We start from the raw sequence: 21108 nt of genomic DNA, 5'->3' as shown, positions 1-21108 counted from the left end.
GAAAAAATTCCTTTGATCAAAACAAGAATCTAATAATATGAAATAAAACAACAATAAAATTCATCACTGCCGCCATGGCTTCTTTGTGTTCAATAATATTGCATTGCAAATGTCAGCATAGCCATAAACTGCCTCATGATACTTTTTTCTATTTGAAAGCAGAAAACCTTCAATAAAAAACCTTGTGTAACATTTTGAAACAGCTTATAACTAAATTCAAATTGTATAAAATAAACAAAATAAATAATTGCTATTTTAACATTAACATTTTCAACAGTCCCAATTTGGCAGTTGAGCTCAAAACATGCTTGCAAAATGGTTGGTTCAGTTGCAATTTCATACTACCGTTTCTACTTGACAATGCCATTCAACGGATCACTGATTCAGCATCACAAAAACGACAAATCATAAAACAGTACTTACTAGCTACTGATCAGCGGCTTTTCCAATCAATTTTATCAAATACGGACTACATAACCAAGCAATTTCAAGTCAAGCACAATGCAAAACAATTCCAATTTCAAATTTCACTACTCATTTTATTTTAACAAATTTAACATTATTAAAGCAAAACAAAGTTAAAGAAAAATAATGAATTTTCATCATTTTGCATTAATTTCAACTTATAACTGATGCTCAAGTAAATACTGAATAATAATAATAATAATAATAATTAGCAGATATACGAACGCACCCGCAGTTTCCTTCTCAGTTGTGCAAATTTTTTTAAAATTAAATTAGCATAAAATTATTAACATCAAAAACTAGTTCAACTCAAACAGTGGCCAAATTTGTGGCGGCTTTGAATGTTGAGAAGCATGTTTTGATGACTAAAAATTCAAACAGTTCAACAACAGCAAACAGCAAAGTGCATATCATCTACTCTAGCCAGAGTGAATAAATCAGATAGATGGATGTGAAGCTGTGCAAGAGTGGAGATGAATCGATGCAGGCAAAATAGCCCAGATGACCGTCCGTGCTTTTCCACTTCAACGCCTTCTGCCACTGAACCGTCGCGCACAGGCGACCAAAGTGCACATCCATTAAAAGGTGAACATGCTTGTTTACCTACGGACGGCCGGAACCATCTGCCAACGCCTTCAGCTGGTCGAAATTATATCCGTCTGTGAACAATAAAAAACCAAAGCCTGGATGTGTTCCTCCTCCCCTCCCCCTTTCCCTGGATTCAAAGACCCCCCTCAGTTTTGCAACCATTGAACAACTCAGGTCACACACGCACAGTGACGACAATACAGCGTGGATTTTCTTTTTTACAATGTTTATGATGAAGAAAAAAAATTCAAAAACTGCGCTAAAAATATTCAAATTTAAGCAGATCTTGACTCACTGAGCAGATCAAATTTTTCCATCAGAACAAGAAAACAAACAATTTTACGCAACAATTATATGCGTGAATGAAATGGAAAAACTAAATCAACAGCAGCAGCGATTTCCATTTTCTCATATGCATGCTTCTCAACTTTACACAATATTTGATCCCCTTATAATAAACGTGACTAAAACTGTTATAAAAAGTAAACCTGAAACTTAAGCTGGGAATTTTTGACAAAAAAAACAACACGCGTTTTGTCATAAACAAGAGTTCATTTTAAAAAAATTAATGAGCGCTTTTATTCTAAAATTAATGGATGAATTTTTACAGTAAACACTGATGTTTTTATTTGACTATAACTGTATAACATATAGCGTGAACATTTTATGTAGAATATAAATTTCGAACGGGGCACACACACACACACACACAAATCAATTTCTGTACAACAATTACAATAATAATCTATAATGTAAAGTGTAAACAAGGAAAAAATCCATGAAAAGTGATAATAAGTTGCTATGATAATGCAGATGTATTCATGCAAGTGAAAAAAAGCAAAAGTAGAAAATGAACAAAAAATTATAAAAGAGCTAACTGCTTGAACGAAAACGAAACAACTGACCTAATATAAGCTTTTCTGGACAAGGTGGAATGGGGAGAGGGGGGGGGTTTGATGCAAAACCAGGGTCAAGCGGCTTGCACAATCAATTCATTATGCATTCGTTCAGGAGTCGTATGACAAAAGAAACCAACAGCCAAGCAATCAGTGAATTACCTCAGAAAATCGCCTAATTGCTCACGCGGTCACTCGCAATGGACCGTGAAGTGGACACGACAAAGTGTCAGATATTCTGCAAATTGGACTCCTTGCGTGTAAGCTGAGACGAACCTTGCCCTGTGCATACATACCATTCACATGTGTCATGCTTATTTTAATTTGCCTTTTTCCTTTCGAAGACTGATCAACTTTTATTGTTTTATTTTAAATCAACTTTAAGACAAAACGAAATGACATGATTTAACATTACAGATACATGCATTTATTGATTTTTAGCATTTTAGCGTTCAAAATATAGAAACATCTCTTTAACATTACATTTAAAATGATAAAATACTACGATATCAGCAGTGTATTATGAAAATAGTTTACGAGTTTGATGAAAATGAAAAAAAATTAATTAAAAATTTCAAAATTTCCACTACAAGAAATAGACCTCTAAAATAATGGAACACCTATTAAATGGAAAAAATTGCATTTATCCAATACAACCGAACTAGAAGCAGACAAGAGAAACAAATAAAATAACAATAAATAAATGTATTGTCAAAATAATTGAATCGTGGGATATGTTAAATTGTATTACATGGCTAATAATTGAAAAGCGACGCCACATCGATCTGGACAACGTAGCCTCATTGTAGCATTGCAAATTGCATCCCGGTGCGACAGGCAATTCAAATAATAATCAAAAACAATGCAAGTGGTCATTCGGAAATATTATTGCTCTTAGTTATTGCCATGTCTATCATAGGGTCAAGTGATTGCAAAATTAATTTCACTTGTCTAAAGAATTATCTATGACAGTTGACACTTATCACTTGCACCGCACGTTCACTTTTATTAATCATTCATGATATTAAAATAAAAATAATAACAACAGCAACATAAAATGTTTTTCACAAGTTCAGCTTTCAAATAAGTGACATAAAACCCACATAACAATAATTAATAAGATAATAATCAAGTACAATTAGAATGATTTACAATGTTAGTAAAGTTTATTATTATTATATAGTTTAAAGTCAGTGAAAAGTTAGTTATTAGAAAAGAAAAACAAATAAAATGCTTCTTAAAAGAAAACTTGTATACATTTCCATAGAATTGTGATAATTATCAGAAACGTTCGAATTGTTCAGTGTAGCAAGACTATGAATGAAAACCTGCACAAAAGCAAGCAACTTTAAAGTGGAAAGTGCTGTCTTCAGATTTCAGATTGAAATGGAAAAATAAGAATGAAGAAAATTGCTGGTTTCCGTTCTGATAAATTTACAATTTTTGTAGCGTATTTCGAAATTTACAAAACTCAATAAGTAAATTTTTTGATAAAAAATTGCAGTGAAGAATAATTAAATTTTAATTTACAATTCTAAATTCTTTTACGATTTTTCACTTCACAGTCATTTGAAATATTAAAATTTATTAAGCTACTTTCATTAAAAAAATAAACTCATAATATGAAAAAAAATTCTAGCACATTCATTAAAACTGTAAATATGTGAACTGGTTAAGTTTTTCTTTCAAAAGCTATTCAACAAAGATGTATGCTTCTGTATAATTGTAAATATTATAATTTCTTAAATGTCAAAAATTCAAAAGTACTGAAGAAAATTGTCTCGGCGTTTTCTAAGACACAAATAAATTATATTTAGCGGCAGAATGGAAATTTTTAAAAAATACAGTAATCTAAATGTAATAAGGTTGTTTTAAAAATGGCGGCAACAGATGCTGGAATACAAATTTCACACAATTAAAGAAAGAAAAAAAGTCAAACTAATGAAAGTTGAAAATTTTTGTTTTGTCCTATCATGCTATGATTGCGTACAAATTTATGATCTGTATGAGAACAGAACACAAAATACATACACTTATGAGAAAGAGAAACAATCATAATCTTTTTTTTGATTTGTGAAACCAATTGAAATACAAGTGACTTTGAATTTGTTGACAAAGTAAAATAATAATTTAACTTGAGAGCAATGAATGTTTAATTTTGTTAAATTCTGCATCAATTTCACTGTACTACAAACCATAATATGCAAATATACATATATGCACGCTTGTTTGTGTCTGTGTGTGTAAGTGCTGCATAAAAATTTTTCAAATAAAGTAATAATAATAAAATAAGAATTCATCAGAAAAATAATGGTAAATTTTGAGAAAAAAAAATTTGAGTGAAATTTTTAATCTGCTTCTTGCTATTCAAAGAAATTACTACTACCACTATGAATGCTGTCAATGACAACTTCCATTGACTACTGACCTACCGGAGGGGGTTTGGGGGGCGTCAGACTTCCGGTCAAACTTCCGCCCAAATGACCCGAATGGTATCCAAATAACAGCAAGTAGTATCACGTTTGTTCAGCTGTGTTTTTGCCACCTGCCAGAAAGCAGCCCGCGCTTGGGTAAGCTCATGTTTCACCATTCGGCCAAACCGAAGGCGGCTGTTGCCGTTCGTCCATCGCTTGGTCAGATCGTCAAACATACGCGAGAAGTGAGGGTTGGGAAATATCCATCCGGCTGTTTTTCTTTTTCAGTTTTTCTTGAAATATGAAAAGGCGAAAATCTCCTCCCCCCTCAATTCTGAGATACACAAACCACGAACGCAACGCGGAGCAGTAGTGAATGACAGCAACAGTAAACTTGGCATATAATAAATCATAATAATAATAATAATAATAATAATGGCCGTATGCATAAATTCCATTAACACAGTTCTGAGTTTGAATTCAGCCCTAATGACAGCAATTTCAATTTTGCAAATTCTACTTACAACTAATAAAACAGGTCGGCCAAGTAGAATCAACAAGTTCCAACAATGGTTGTTCGAAAATGGAAAGTTTCTGACTCTGCAAAGAATCCCCACTTGAAGAACGCATTGTCATAATAAAAATGATAATGTCAAACTTTACAATGCAAATTAAAATATAATCTTCAAAAAAGTTGATGAAAACAAACAAAACAAAAAGAACTTGCATAATTTTCAAAAATGAAAAACTTTAAAATTTGAAATTTTCTCATATTTGAAGAAAAACAGCTAAACTATCCATCATATATCGAATATAAATTAAAAAATTCGAAAACTTCAAAGTGGAAATTTTTTACATAAAGCATGCAAATGCTCATTCTAAAAAATCGAAAACTATGCGCGAACTTGCACAAACAATAGCTAACAATCATGACTGTTAAAAAATTACTGTTAAATTATGTAAAAACAATCAACCAATCACGTTATTGAAAAAACTTTTCGTCACAACACGGACAATTTGATTTTGCATTTTCACCACCTACAATCATCGATCCACTACTGTATTATACATACAGGTTAATTATGTATTATGCAACTCATTTATTTTTCTTCCTTGAAACAACAAAAAAAATATCTTCTTCTTAATTGTAACAAAAAACGGTGAAAAAAAACACTATTCATTCATTATCGGCAGCACAATGTGGGCAAACATTATTATACGTGAATTGTATCCATGCAAATTTTTGCAGGTATTTATTTACACACATGCATGCATGTATAAGTGATACGGCATGTATGCATTAAGAGAGCAGTAAAAAACGTTGAATATGCGTGTTATAACAGAGATTAGAAATCAACGTTATATAGAAAAAACAGTACGTTATTTTTAAATCAAACAATCTAACAAAACGTTTTCCAATGATTCTACATTAAAAAGTCGACATTAACCATCATCATAAAAAATATTTATTTTACGAGAAAAAAAGAACAATAAATATTTGATGTATCGCATAATGTTGTTATGCAGTTAGGAAAAAGTCTGGCCTTATTTTTTTTCAAATTTTGTAATAATAGTTATAAAAAAAACAAACAATCTAACTGTTGTACAAATTTTCATTGAACGTCACTAATAGTGATGAAAAAAAATAATGAGGAAAATTTTCATTTGTCTATATTCTGTATTACGTTTTTAATTGCATACAGATTTTTTTCTTAATTAAAATAATAATTTTTCATTTTACAGCTAAAAATATTTCCAGTTATATCCCAAAAAAGTTGCTTGCTGTTCTTGTTAGGGATACGTCTGCTCATAGTGAAAAGAAAACAAATATTGAAAGCAAATTATTTTCCAACTTCCTCATATGCATGTGAGACACAATTAAAAAGATGTTAATAATAAAAAGCAAAATAAAAAAAGCAAATCAACAAAGCCATTGCAACAACAACACGATGCAGATAAATTTATACCGCAACTGAATTATTATTAGATACATATTTTTTTTGGGAATTTCAAATTTCTCCATTCTTATAATAATATATTTTAAAAAAAAAGAAAATAAAATCGTAATACAGTTAGATACGCAATGCTTTGCAGATATTTAATTTCAAAACATGCTTCACAGATAAATACACAACAAAATTTCGCACACTAATCAATCGGTAAACTTTGCCACACAAACATGCTGCAATGTAGAACATTTTGTAAAATTGAAAAACTAACAACGGTGGAAAAAATGGTGAAAATTCAATTTTCCAACAATCATATATGCTTATTATGATGTTGTCGATGAAATTAATGTTTAAAAAAAACAATTTTTTTCCTTTTCATTATTGATCATATATACATATACTTATTTATTTATTTAGTATTTGTAATATGCAAATTTCTACATCAATCTGTAATACGATTCAATGTCGACAGAGTTGGAGGTTGGAGAGAAAAATTGAAATTCAACGAGACATTCCAAATTACATCAGTTGATAACGACGACGACGGTGGTGGTCAGTGGTCAGTGGCAAGTGGACAGTGGTCAGCTAACGGCACAAGTGTGCGGTGGGATCAAATTTCGGTCGACGGCCGTAGTCGAAGGTGCCGGCAAGCCATCGAAGAGGCAAGAGTAAACAGGCATGGCCGCAGAGAAAACAATCGCCAAACTGTGAAACAATAGACTTGACGAACGCTAGGCGGCTGTGACTAGCGAACGTCGAAAAGCCAAACGCCAGCACGTGAACAAAAACTGCACACCACCACCACCACCACCATCATCATCATAATCATCATCATCACTGCACTGCTATCACTGCTTCTGCTGCTGCTGCTGCTGCTACTGCTACTGCTATTGCTATTGCTACCACCACCACTACACTACTATTACTACTATATCCTTCTTCTGCATATGCATTTATCTGTCCCTGTCTGCTGTTGGCTAGACTAAATTATTATTATTATTATTAAAGCTATCCTCTTACTTGCACTGTTTTCTCAGCAATCATTACAACTGTAGGTAAATTCATTCATTAATTTCAACTCGTATTATTATTTATTTTATTATTATTCCATGCAGCATTGTACAAATGAATGCCGTTCATAACTGTGAGTCGATGACCGTCCCCAACACTATGACAAACATTGCCCAAGCGTCATCGTTCGGCTTTACCCAGGTAATTATTATATGATTTATCCAAATAAAAAGCATATTCAATTTTTCATTTTGATTAATCAAAAAATATATTATTATAAACAAATTAATTGATCAATCGAAACACAATACTATTGGTCATATTATAATTACAGTGATGAAAAAGGAAATATTATGATTGAAATTGAAAATCATTTTCCATCACCGAAGCATCCAACGGTAGGTTATAGTTTCCAAACTGTTTGCTTGACACACAATTCACTCTGTTCACCTCTCTCTCTCTCTCTTCAACAAAAGCAAACAACAGCTTCATAGCTCTCAAAAGTCAATGCAGAGCAAATGAACAAAATAAGAAAATAATAATAAACCATGTTATACATATCAATAAATAAATAAATAAATTCATTAATTATACAACACAATTTCACTATAAGATTGTTGAAAAACAATATTTTTAGGGGAAAGAAAAAAAATTTTTTTTGTTTCATAATTAATTATCAATTAAATTAATAAACACATTCCACGGGTGCAATTTTAACATTAAAGTACAAATAAATAAACAAAAATAAATCAAATTAAAAGATGTCTTGGTTTTCAAATAATAATTATTCACCCAATGAAATTTTCGTTGCAATTCTTGCTTGAATCATCATTACATGTGTGTAATCAAATTGTACGGGATTGTATTTGTATATATATATATATATTCACCGTAATGGATAGCAACAATTATTATTATTATTATTATTACTGTTAACAATATGTAATATTATAAAAAGGGAATAAAAAACATGCAACAAAACAAATAGAATGAAACTGTTTTCAAAGCTGTGCCATTGATGACACAGCTGCGCGGAGTAAAGTAATTCGTGCAACCATATCACGGCAGCTATATACGAAATAAGATCGACCAGCTTACTCTCTCCGGTGGCAATTTTACCATATTCTAAGTTGAAAAATTCACAATTCCAATACAAAGCCATTGTGGGCTGTGTAGAAGAAGAAGAAGAAGAAGGAAAATGGACAATTATCCTTACTATTTTCAGGAACAAGTAGCTTGTGTATGTGAAGTACTGCAACAGTCGGGAAATGTGCAACGTCTGGCTCGTTTCCTCTGGTCGTTGCCAGTGTGCGAAGAATTGCACAACAACGAGACCGTGCTGCGAGCCAAAGCGTTGGTCGCCTTCCACAACGGTAATTTCAAGGAGATGTACCAAGTGTTGGAGAGTCATCAATTTTCACCGGAAAATCATCCAAAATTGCAAGCACTCTGGCTTAAAGCCCACTACATCGAAGCGGAAAAGCTGCGCGGACGACCACTGGGAGCTGTCGGTAAATATCGCGTTCGGAGGAAATTTCCACTACCGAGAACCATCTGGGATGGAGAAGAGACTAGCTATTGTTTCAAAGAGAAATCGCGCAGCATACTACGCGACTGGTATACACACAACCCGTATCCCAGTCCTAGGGAAAAGCGAGATTTGGCCGAAGCGACCGGCTTGACCACCACCCAAGTGAGTAATTGGTTCAAAAATCGTCGGCAACGAGATCGTGCTGCCGAAGCCAAAGATTGGTAAGTTCCATATCATCTTTTTCTTTTCCCCTTTGTAATTTTCAAATACAAAAGTTACATATGCCCGTCCATTCAACTCAACTCTGCATATGTTTGCTAGACAATCATCAATCGATCAACGGTTGTCAATAAGCGTTTCTGCTTCTTATCAAACTATGCCCACGCCCACTGTACATTATACATTAAAACTGTTCTCTTAAAATGGAAAACTAATTCAATATCGAAAAAACAATCGCCATTGGGTAGTGTTGGAAAAAAGGGAAAAAGTTTTTCAAATTTCAATGGAAAAATTATGCCATTTTATAAAATTGCATGGATTTTCATCGAAAAATCATCAACATTCCATTCTTGGTTTTCCAATTTTCACTTTTCACTTCATTTCTATGATAAAGTTTCCACATATTCTCCTTTCATTCAATTTCTTCATTTCGATAAATCCCCTCTTCTCTGTACAATTGTGAATTTTTTTTGCTAATTTTTTCTTCTTCTCATCCATTTTTTTAAGTATTGGAACAAATTTCCACTGGATCATTACAGATCAATGATCGGTCGGTATATCATTGGAAATGATATTAAATGTAAAAGCAAAAACTCAGATCCCTCGAACGTTGGCATTTCACTGCTTGCTATACCCAAACAATATTCAGTGGGTGTGGTGATGATTTTTGGAAAAAAAAATTTTTTTTTCATATTATTATTCTGTCAAACCACAGCATGCTTTAGCTCTTCAAATATCAGTTTTCACGGTGAAATCAGACAGCCCTGGTCAAATTTCTCTGTGGTCAAATCTGCCGTTGTGATGTAATCGGATCCTCTGCTAACAAAAGCTGCATAGGATGAAAAAGTAAAAAAAGTTTATTATAAAATCATGTATCAATTTATCGATGCACCACACTGGATAGATAGATGAATGCGATAAATTCCTACGGCTGAGGTGGAAAATAATGAAAATTGATATCAATTTCAGGAATTTAAGTTCGTCCACGACAACAGGTTCTTCAAATCAGATTAGTCAGCCGGTGAAGTAACATTCAGTTGCAAATTTTAGCATAAATAGCCGACATACATCCAATGCAGACAAATTCCAATAATGCTTTTCAATGTATCATGCGTGCAGTTTGGAAAAACATTTCATCCAATCGTTATATTGTTAATTTTGTTTTCTTTTTCTCTAGTTCAAATGATTCAACGGACGGTAATCGTAGTTCTTCTACACGTGCCAATGATCGATGTGTGAACGTCACCGATTTGGATAATCTAGGTGAATCAGATAATGGTGATCGTAAGCCGACAGTGACCAGTTGCATTGAAGTAAACAACACCACCACCACCAACAACAACAACATTATCATCAACAACAACAACAACACCAGCAGCATGTCGTTGCTTGGCCATACAATAAAAGTGGAAGAGATGATCGATCCCTATTCGTCAGATACAATGAACAACAGTGCAGTCACCACGTCTACTGTAAGCTGCTTCCATCCGATTCCAATGTCGGTAGGATGTTTGAATCCGATTGCAGTGGAGAAAAAGTACTTTCCCGGAAATCTGAGCTCCATTGGAGTGAATTCATTGGCCATGAATACCTACGTCAACTACCACGATCTGTGAATGGGAGTTTGCTTGCTTTCGCTTCAACATGCTTTTCGGTCAGCAGTACATCTTTCTCACGCCGCTTTCCTTGTCCTTATTCTTCATTTTTTTCCCTTCATTTTCAAATCAAATTCAAACAAAAATTGTCTACCTCTGAATCCGCATCTTGCAATATTTTTCAGTTTTTGAAAAGAAAAATGAAATCCCTTCCCCCCCAAAAAAGATAATAATTCTCTTAGCACAAAGCTTGGAACGAATGAAAAATTGACCAACATTTTGGTGGAAAACTGAAAAATGGAAAAGAGCAGTAGCAATCAAGATTTTTCGATTTGGAAAAAAGTGAAATATGATCCTCCTCTGCCAGCTTTGCCACCCCCTCTTCTAAATGCGTTTTCAAATGCATCCTTCTTCCACAAAGTCCAGCGAATGAATCATCGATTGAAGTGACGGTAACTTGATACTCCAAAAATGATCATTACGTCAACAATTTCAGAAAAACAACATCATCGTCGTCATCTTTTCCAAAGTGCATGCATTTAAACTGCATCTGCATGATGATAATAATGGAAAAAAGACTTCAACTTCAAATTCCACTTGCTTAATCGAATGTCTGCTGACCAAATCTCTCGCATTTCTTTGTTTTTTTCCTTGTCATCGCAATAAAATTGAATTGAAAATGACTACAGATCATATTTGCAAACAGAATATGAAATACAGTACACATATGATGATGTAAAAATATTTTTCAACGTTTGATTGTTAACCTGTTTCAGTATCATCAGATTGGTGTGCAATTTCAACAATATTACAAGCATCATTTGCTGCTAATGTACCATTTCTCCATTTCGAATCGAGTAAAATAAATGCAAGCAAAATTATTTGACAAACAAACAGAAGATCATATTCTAATTAGACAACAAATCGCGTCACAGTATACGGAATTAACAACGTGTTGAATAAAAGGGTGAAAAAATAAGCCCCAAATAAATCAGCACGTTTCAACAGCTTTGCTCAAACAGAATCTTACAGTATGAAAAATGAATTTTCGTATAAATTGCATTGCAAACAATTTTGAAACATCGATGCTGTTTGATATTAACAGTGCGATTTTATAAATCAATTGCACTTGGTTTGTCATTGTGATAAAATTGAAATCGAATCTACTTGTTTAAATATAAACCGAATTTTTTTGCTTGCAAAATTCATAACGCGGTCAAATTCAAAATTTCGTTTGTCATCTGCTAAAATTTGTACTATATGACTCTGGATCTTCCACTACTGATGTGAATTTTACATAAAACGCTTTTGTTACAAAATATAATCAAATATACAAAACTTTTCTGTAATATGACGAAAATTGCACATATAATTAGTTGGCATCTTTTAAATAGATAAATACTTAACAGATTATAGATGATAATGAACAAATTTAAAGTACTACTACTAATACTACGAATAATAAAATATTATTTAATAAAGTTTTGTTATTTTTTTCCAGCACTGAAAATGAAAAAACATTTGAAAATTTTCGACAAGCTTATTAATCAAGTACATGAATACACGCATACGCATTAAGATGAACAATTGCAGCAAGAATGCTCACTTGAATGAACTTGACGAAGTTGATCCGGTTGAATTTTGAATAAATTTAAAATTTTTAAAATTCACACGCGGAAGTTTCCCCACTTTTGAAAATTTACATTTTTCTCCACCCGATAAGCTACGCGAAAAGAGCTGAGCAAAATAAATTTCACCTCGCTTTTCAAATCAAATGCATAACAAAGCATAAACAGACTTTTTGAAATAAAATAATAATAAAGAAAATAAAATTACCTTAAATACGATCGTGATTGGTAGAGGAACAGTTTATGCGTTTGGGCAGCAATAACAACAACATTGAACCATTCCTTCAGATGCAACAGGTGAATATATTAGCAATTTTTCTCGGCTTCATCGACCATCTGAAATAGCATCACGATATCAAGATTAACAAATTGAAATTCAAAGAAAAAAATAGAATAGCACACAAAAAAAAGTTTTGGTTTACAATTCAAAAAACAATGCAACAAAAAACGCAACAAATGCAATACACCAGCAAAAAAATCGTGCAAAATCGCACACACACACATGCACATTGAGTCATATGATCTACAAAATATTAAAAAAAACATTTCTGATTGTAATAATAAATTATATTTAGGAAAATGATAGAAATATTTCAAAAATCACACTTATTTACCCTTTGAAGAAATTCATATTAAAATAAGATGCATTAATTTTAATTTTATCAATTATTTACCATGACAAATATACGAAAATGTATTTAATTACAATTTTCATTTTTATTCAAATACTGAATTGATGAGATTGTGTTGATGTAGACGGTAATTATTGACCGGCGGCGTACAAGCATTTCTTCTAAAAGCAATCCACTTCAACGTCAGATGTACATCGTTTTAAAAAAATCAAAATATACCTGCTAAATATTAATATAATCCCGCAGCTCGTGCCTTTGGAACAAGACAAGCAAGTCACAAAATGTTGTTTATGCAAATCCCGTAAGCAGAAGCGTTGGTAAAAATCTGAACAACAAAACACTATAGTGAAAAAGATCAAAAACGACTGAACCAAGAAACGTAAATCACGCCGGAAACTGACCAACTACAAGGTAGTTTATTTGAAGGAGGGTCTAAAAATTCAAAGTTCATTTTTCCATTTAAAAAATTATTTTCATTTTCATTCTTCCTATTTTAAAAGTAGTTTCTACAACTTCATTTCAATTTAGCTCAAATACACAACACCGTTCAACAACAGTTGCACGAACTGTTGACGATAGTGAGTGTAAATTAATTTAAAATAAAATTCAAAACTTATCTATAATCAAATAAGAATAGGACGGAATATTTGTTTATCAGATTAATCTTATGCAAATATATTGTAAATATCATACGGAAAATATATGTTCATATCAATTAATTCATTAATAAGTGCTTGTTACCAATGATAGAATACCAACAGAACTTAGTTTGAAGAATTAAACTGCAATCGTACAAATAAAAAATAGACTTAATATATCAACTGTTCGTCACTGCAAATTTCTTATTGAAAAAAGCATAATTTAAATTCTGTTTCTTCAATTTTTTCAAATGAACAAATAAATTAGACAAAAAAAAATCAAAAGCAAAAATGTCATGTTTTACGAAATAATTGCCTCAAATAAAACTGAAGCACTACAATTATATAAAAATCGTTTTCAGTAATAATTACCTGCAATTATTAGTAGCGTCTTTCTGTAGCGCCGAAAAAAACATTAACTCAATTCATCAATTGCCGCAACATTCTTTTTATTATAACCATTACCCATTTAGTCAGTCAATCATCTTTATTCTTATTATTAATACGAACAAGCTTCGCTTCATGGTCATTCTAAAATTACAATGGATTCAAAAAGAAATTTATGGTTCCTAATCTTTTCAAAATCAAATAAATGATCAATTGATAATATGTAAATATTTCTCATGCGATTTCGCTGTAAAACATAATAAGCCAATTGGGCATCACTTACGAATACTTCATTACGTAGAATACTTATTTATTAGAAAAAATATATTAAATACAATTGAATCCATTTGATAGGTTTGAGTAAAATTTACTCAACAAGCGAAAACAATGTTTCGTTGGTTAAATCTAAGTCACCGGTGTAGATATTTATCTGCTCGTAGAGAGACCAGATTTAACAGGACATGCAGAAATTTTAAAATTGAACAACGTAAAAACTAAGAAAAATGAAAAAAAATGATGTCTTTCTCTGAAATTTCCTTTCTAGCATTACTTTCAACAAATGTAGCAAATTAATGTTTACAACTTGAATACATCATACTGTAAGTACAGTACATTATTAAATGTTTAAAATGTTCAATTAGTGAAATTTAAAATTTGGATCATTTTATAAAAAAAAATTCAATTACCATTCAGCTACAGTAGATGAAAAAAAAACTTCGAAAATGCAACAGCTTGCAGCCACGATAAATTGCAAACAAAGTGCTATACGTGCTGTGCGTTTCAACGGTAAGCCTGTAGCATGTTTTTTCTACGAAGACCGCTTCAACTTTGAGCATTCTTTCCAGTTGACGGTGGCTATTGTATGACCTGTGGGAGTGATAAGACTGTGAAACTTTGGAATCCCCATCGTGGAGATTCGGGACTGTTGCTGAAAACATACGCTGGTCATGGTTACGAAGTGCTGGACGCGAGAAGTTCACACGACAATGCACAAATCGCTTCTTCCGGCTCCGATAAGCAAGTTTTGCTTTGGGATGTAGGCAGTGGGCGAATAGTGAGAAAATTCCGTGGTCACGCAGGTATCCGTTCAATGACCGAATCACATCATTTTCATTAATCAGAACGTCGTATATCGGAAGGTTCGGTGAATGCGGTGGCGTTTAACAACGAATCTAGCGTCCTGATGTCGGCAAGTTTGGACTGTACAGTACGTGCGTGGGATTTGCGAAGCAGAAGTTCCGAACCGATCCAGGCAAGCATTTCGTAACAAATTGGTTAAAAAAGACCCTTTTTGTGTTCTTTGTTTCTCTGCTCATGAAAAAGCGCTTTCAGATATTGGATGAAGCCAGAGACAGCGTGCTCAGCGTTACTGTTTCGGATCACGAAATATTGACCGGATCCGCAGACTGTCGAACTCGTCGGTATGATCTGCGAAAGGGTATGCTTTATGAAGATTTTGTCGGAAGTAAGGCAACATTTCAAATTAGCATTGTTGGAAGAATAGGTCAAAATATTTTTTTAAAAAAATGTCTGTTCTCTCAGAATCTGTCAGTAGCGTCAATTTCAGTCGAGATGGCCAATGCACGCTGATATCTTCGTTGGATTCCACTGTTCGACTGTTGGAAAAAGACTCTGGACAATTGCTCGCCCAGTGAGATTTGCTTCTGTGTTTCTAAATTTTTTTCGCTGAAATTCCACAGTTTTGGCTTTGCATTGTGTTCATTGCAGATTTACTGGCCACAAGAACAACGAATACAAGATGGACAGTTGTTTTCTCTCCTCAGACAGACAAATAATCAGCGGCTCAGAAGATGGTAAATTGTTCTGCTGGGATTTGTTGACCGGAAATTTGCTGTACATTCTCAACCATCCGGTTCCTTTCGTCGTCTCATCCGTAAGTGCGCATCCCACGGATGTGTGCTGTCTGACTGCAATGAGAGGAAATGTCTACTACTGGAAGGCTTCAAATCTCACCACGGATAAATAACTTTATGCAAATTTTCCATGCAAGATAAGATTGAAAGATGTGGAAGGAAAGTTTGAAATGAACAAACGATATCAATATAATTTTTCAATAACTGTATACGTGTGTAAATAAATACAAACAATAAAAAGAAAAATAGAGTTTTTTTTACATAAAAAAAAAATATGTATATTAAATTCAAAGTTTCAAAAATACCTTGCACTCGGCCGTTTCGAGTATTCTTCATCGATGTAGAAGTGAAAGAAGGAAATACGTACTTCAGCCTACAGTGGCATCATTTGACAGTATGACTTGTGAAGTTGCAAAAAATGTATCAAATTCAAATAAACAATTATCATCTACTGTATTTTATAATTAATCAAGTTCATAGTGTGATTGTTTTGTTGAAAAACATCACGGATTAAAGTAGAAATGAAATTGAAATACTTTTTTTAAAAAATAATTAAATTCACATAACTGTTTTCCAACCGTTCTACTACTTCAAACTAAATAATTTTTTTACAAATAAAACTAACATTTGCAGAGATGTTGTTTGAAAACAAATAGTTTTGATTTCTTCGACTTTGCAATTTCAGTCTTTTCAGCTCTAATAATAATAATAATAATAATCGATTGAGTTTTTATTAAAAAATGAAATTAATTTCAGTTGAAATTTCTTTTCAACATCAAAAAATAAATAAATAAATAATCTACCACCACCTTCAAGCGTATGGATTAACTTTTTACAATTGAAAGTGTTTTTGATTGTTTCACATTTTTCACAAACGAAAAATCAATAAAAAAATATTCATTCTCCAACTGCGATACGGCATATTTTCAACGCCGGCGTCGAAAAGTGAATGAACTTGCCAGTTGATTGGACGAGTAAACATTTTAATAAATGAATACTGAAAGTGAAAATAATTAATTTTCAAAAAATGAAAAAATATTTTCCAGAACATGTCACGTCTATTGTTAAAGTTTTTTTCACAGTTGAAAAAGAATCGAAGCAAAATAATTTTTATGAATTTGAAAAATGTGAAAAAAAGGAATGAATGAGTGCAATTTGTTGGTAGAATACAATTTCACCGATGAAATTGATGGATGTTCTTTAAAAATGCATATACTTTAATTCCATCATGGATTATTTGACCACAAACACACACACACACACCACACACAGTGGCTAAGATGCACAAATACATTATTACACTCAAAACGATTAGCCAACTTTGCGTTGCAATCGTCAAGTGGCAAAACACAATTACACAACATCAAACCACATCCCGGCTTGATTGAATTCAATTCAATTCAATTTTCCCCCTCCACTTCAGCCATCCAAGCCAGAGTGCACCCATCTCTCTCTCTCTCTTCTTGCATGCATTTGTGCTTTTCGTTCAAAGCAAAGCGCTTTTTGATCACATTGCACAAGTCGACGAACGACAGTGACGTTTATTACCACTCATCACAAACTTCCTAATCGTTTGGTTCGTTAACTTCCTCCACTCAAGCCAAATTCAAATCGTCTGTAAATTTCATCATATGCACAAAACGTGCAAAGTTCAATTTTGGTGCTAAAATTTGAAAACCGAACAACAACAATATTAATAATTGTCATCATTATGCAAACACAGAATAAATAATAATAGTAATAACAATAATAATAATAATAACGATAATGATAGAGGAGAAGAAAAACGTTTTTACTCTTGAATAAGCGCAAAACGACGAAGAATCGATGTGTCTGACTACAGGGCGCCGGTTGTTGATCCCACTTTAATTGACAACCGCTATCAATAGTCAAAGTTGGCTCGACGAATACCAATTCCGTATGGATTGCCTGCTTTATCGATCAACTTCGGCCACTGATGGTTCCATCAATGGAACCATCAGCGACCGCAGCGGCTGGTCGACGACATGGACACACACGACTATTGCGACTAACTAACGTTCATCGCCTTCATGAGCTCAATTCAAGCGTTGCATGCAGCATCGCTGTTGAAAATCTACTCACTTGGTCGATTTCAAAATATGCAATATAATATAATATAATATAAAAAAGCCCCACTTGTTGGAATATATATATATACATATAACTTGCCAATGTCGGCATTTTATTGCAACAATGATGCAACAACGTCGAGCTCGTGGTCACGTCGATGGGCTAAATCGGCAATCATTGATCAGGTAATAAATTTAAAAAATATCTTCTCACTGTAATAACAATAAATGTCATAAATTATTCAAAGTGAAGTTAATTATAAATTCATTTTTCGGGCTGTGTGTATAGAAAGGAAAAATATACACGTGACACTCGACGATCATTAATTTACCTGAATCCATCATTTGTATGGTATTTTTTAAAAGTTATCTGTCTATCTTTGCACATTGTCAAGTGAATTATTTAGCTGTTCATTCGCCAAAAGCACAAATCGAATTCAATTCAATTCAATTCAATTCATTATTGCACATTTTTAAAGAATCAAATGAATCATTGTTGTTGTTGTTGTTGTTGCATATTGTATGAAAATTTATTTCATTTTCATTTTCAAATGAAAAATTCTCCAATTCATTCCAACAAACAACCTGACAACTTGCATAACATTTGAAAGCATATTTTTCACCACAATAGTGAATGCTGAAAACACATTTCACACGACAAATTACCAAAATCAACTGGGCAATATTAATTTTTCAAAAATTGCAATTCTATAAATTGCAAGTTGCCTAAGTGCAGTGCAAAATATAGCATATAAAGTTACAAATAATCAATCAATTATTGAATGAGAAATAGCAATTCTGTCTAAATACAAAGTCTATTTAAAAATCCATCAATTGTATTTTGAAAATTTAAATTTAAAATTTAAATATCAGGAAAAAAATCCAACTAACTAACCAACCCCTCTTTCTTCTTCTCCTACACATGTTGCGTAGTGCGAGTAAAAGACAGAATTAAAGTGGGATAAAAAACAACAAAATGCAAAAATTAAATTACAAGTAGACACAACAGTTGTGAAAAATTGCGTGACCATTTATATAATTATTTATCTCCTGATGCAAAATTTCATTTGGTTATAAAAAGCCAGACAAAGTGCAGCAGTCAGTGTTCAATTGTTACTCGTTCAAACGTAGCAAACAAACTAGCATTGTTGTAGGAAAAAAGACAAGAAAAAAAGGAAAAGAAAAATCGAAATAAACACCTACCCTGTTCGCCATATATAGATCTACATCTACATCTAGATCTGCATATATATATATATAATAGCAATAAAAGTGCTTGAGTTGAAAAGAGTTGATTTGAATCGATTAAAATGTAGATAAAATCGAACCAACAACAATTGTTGTTTGCTGCTTGTCAAATATTCACTCACGCTTCGATGAAAAAGTATTATTATTTTTTCTCTCCAGTTGATAATAATAAAAAAAAGCAAACACGGCAAACATGCATGCATACATAGAGAGAAAATTAAAAAAAACAAATTTAAAAAGAAGATTATAAAAAAATACATACTATTATTGAACAGTGTAAATGTTGCAGCGATTGGATGGAGACAGAAAAAGCAACCGAATCCGTACAACAATCGACTTCAGTCACCCGGATTTGTTGAGAAATCAGAAGCTGATCAGCAATGGGAAAGTGGTATTCGTCTGCGATCAGTATTTGTCGGTCTGGTCGCCGGTTTTCCGCCGTCTGTTCAGCAACGGTCCCAAAGATCAAGGCTATTTGGTCAATGTCCACTACGACCAGTTGGTCGACTTTCTGCTCACCATATATCCGACTCAAAAGCAGCTTACCGGTCGGTGATTTGATCAACAATGACGAGAATTATGTGTTTCTTTCTTTCAGTTTTTTGTTTTAATATTTTCTCTTCTTTTTATCAGAATCCAACTTGAAACCAATGTTGAATTTGGCAAACGAATTCGACGTCGAAGGTCTGCGAGAAAAGTGCATGGAATTCATGCGCAACTGTTCCAAATTGTCCCTGATGGAACAGCTCGAATTGGCCGACCGCTACCATCTGGAACCACTGACCAGTGAACTGATCGTTCGTCTGGCGTCGCAACGTCGTCGTCGACCGGCCGAATGTGAATCTGCCCAATACGCACATATCAGTGACCGGACAAAAGTTCGCCTACTCGAAGCCATCTACAACGGCGTCGCGGATCACAGTCACGTTCTTGTATATTCTAATTTTCAAAAACATCAAATTTGCATGAACAACAATAACAATAACAACAACAACAACACTTAATCATTCCAGGTGAATCGACCAAAAACACGAGATCGTTTGGAACGCTTCAAGCTGAAATCAGAACTCAATTTCGCCAAATTGCATACACTGGGCCAGTGCTGTTATTTTGTCAATCCGTATTATCTGGCCGCCTGGTCCGATCAAATTCTGCAAACGTTGGCCACGACCGGTACTGCCGGCAGTGTGGACCAACTGACCGTCAGCATGACCGACGACGAAACGGCCCAGTTCCTTCTGGCCGTCCATCCGCCTCTGGTGACCATCGAGGACCACAACGTATCCCAACTGTTGAAAGCGGCTTGCACGACTCGCTCGTCGGGCTTGATGCGCTCCACGGTCGACTACGTGCTCCACGGTTCGTCGACCCTGTTCGTGGGCGAAAAATTGTACATGCTCGACCGTTGCCTGCTCTACGACCTGATGCCGATCGCCCTGCTGGCCGTCGACGATCCCCAACAACTGCTCGACTTGATAACCCGGGCCGTGTACAACACGCTGGGCGTCCAGACCAAAGCTTGCATATTGGATCGTCTCGCCTCGTTGCTCCGTCCCGCAGCCAATCGTCTCCAAAACGTTTCTCGCACCACACCCGACTCCTGACCTGTTGTCACACAGCCCCTGTCATACGTACACAAAATGATTTAACCCAAAAATGAAAAACATAACTTTCATTTTGAACAATTTTTTAAAAAATGCACAAATAAACAAACAAACAAAAAAAATAAATAACTGAAACTTGACTATATATATATATATACTAGCGAGTAGAGGATTATCAAACAACTAGTATCATTATTACACACAATTGTTATTATGTTCATAATAGCTATGTATGTATGTATGTATGTATGTATGTATGTATGCATGTGGCGTGGAGGAAGACAAAAAAGCAACACCACCAAAAGCTTGTCTGTTTGTGTAAATGGATCAAGTGTAATG

At 33.6% G+C, this 21108-nt stretch overlaps 4 protein-coding genes across 4 annotated transcripts; 3 read left to right on the top strand and 1 right to left on the bottom strand.

Annotated features, from left to right (window-relative positions):
• Window positions 1–63: 63 nt before the first annotated feature.
• On the bottom strand, window positions 64–1457 carry Tsp_07668 (putative 2-oxoacid:acceptor oxidoreductase, delta subunit, pyruvate/2-ketoisovalerate). The gene is given in 6 exon segments (XM_003381084.1): window positions 64–167; window positions 182–210; window positions 766–830; window positions 884–1104; window positions 1143–1266; window positions 1431–1457. 6 exon segments carry the CDS (start codon window positions 1455–1457, stop codon window positions 64–66), a joined length of 570 nt encoding a protein of 189 aa, XP_003381132.1.
• Window positions 1458–5628: 4171 nt separating this feature from the next.
• On the top strand, window positions 5629–10689 carry Tsp_07669 (homeobox protein SIX2). The gene is made up of 7 exons (XM_003381083.1): window positions 5629–5656; window positions 6730–6916; window positions 7658–7721; window positions 8549–9075; window positions 10043–10094; window positions 10153–10357; window positions 10511–10689. The coding sequence occupies exons 1-7, from the start codon at window positions 5629–5631 to the stop codon at window positions 10687–10689; spliced, it is 1242 nt and encodes a 413-aa protein (XP_003381131.1).
• Window positions 10690–14675: 3986 nt separating this feature from the next.
• On the top strand, window positions 14676–15070 carry Tsp_07670 (mitogen-activated protein kinase organizer 1 (MAPK organizer 1)). Its single transcript, XM_003381082.1, has 2 exons — window positions 14676–14739; window positions 14799–15070. Exons 1-2 carry the CDS (start codon window positions 14676–14678, stop codon window positions 15068–15070), a joined length of 336 nt encoding a protein of 111 aa, XP_003381130.1.
• Window positions 15071–17796: 2726 nt separating this feature from the next.
• On the top strand, window positions 17797–20825 carry Tsp_07671 (conserved hypothetical protein). The gene is made up of 6 exons (XM_003381081.1): window positions 17797–17913; window positions 17979–18103; window positions 18791–18855; window positions 19455–19667; window positions 19799–20086; window positions 20179–20825. Exons 1-6 carry the CDS (start codon window positions 17797–17799, stop codon window positions 20823–20825), a joined length of 1455 nt encoding a protein of 484 aa, XP_003381129.1.
• The last annotated feature ends 283 nt before the right edge of the window (window positions 20826–21108 follow it).

This window comes from Trichinella spiralis (genome assembly GCF_000181795.1).
Source record: "Trichinella spiralis strain ISS 195 chromosome Unknown Scfld2, whole genome shotgun sequence".
Lineage (NCBI taxonomy): Eukaryota > Metazoa > Nematoda > Enoplea > Trichinellida > Trichinellidae > Trichinella > Trichinella spiralis.
The sequence above is the reverse complement of the archived record's forward strand: the minus strand, read 5'-3'. Positions and strand labels throughout refer to the sequence as shown.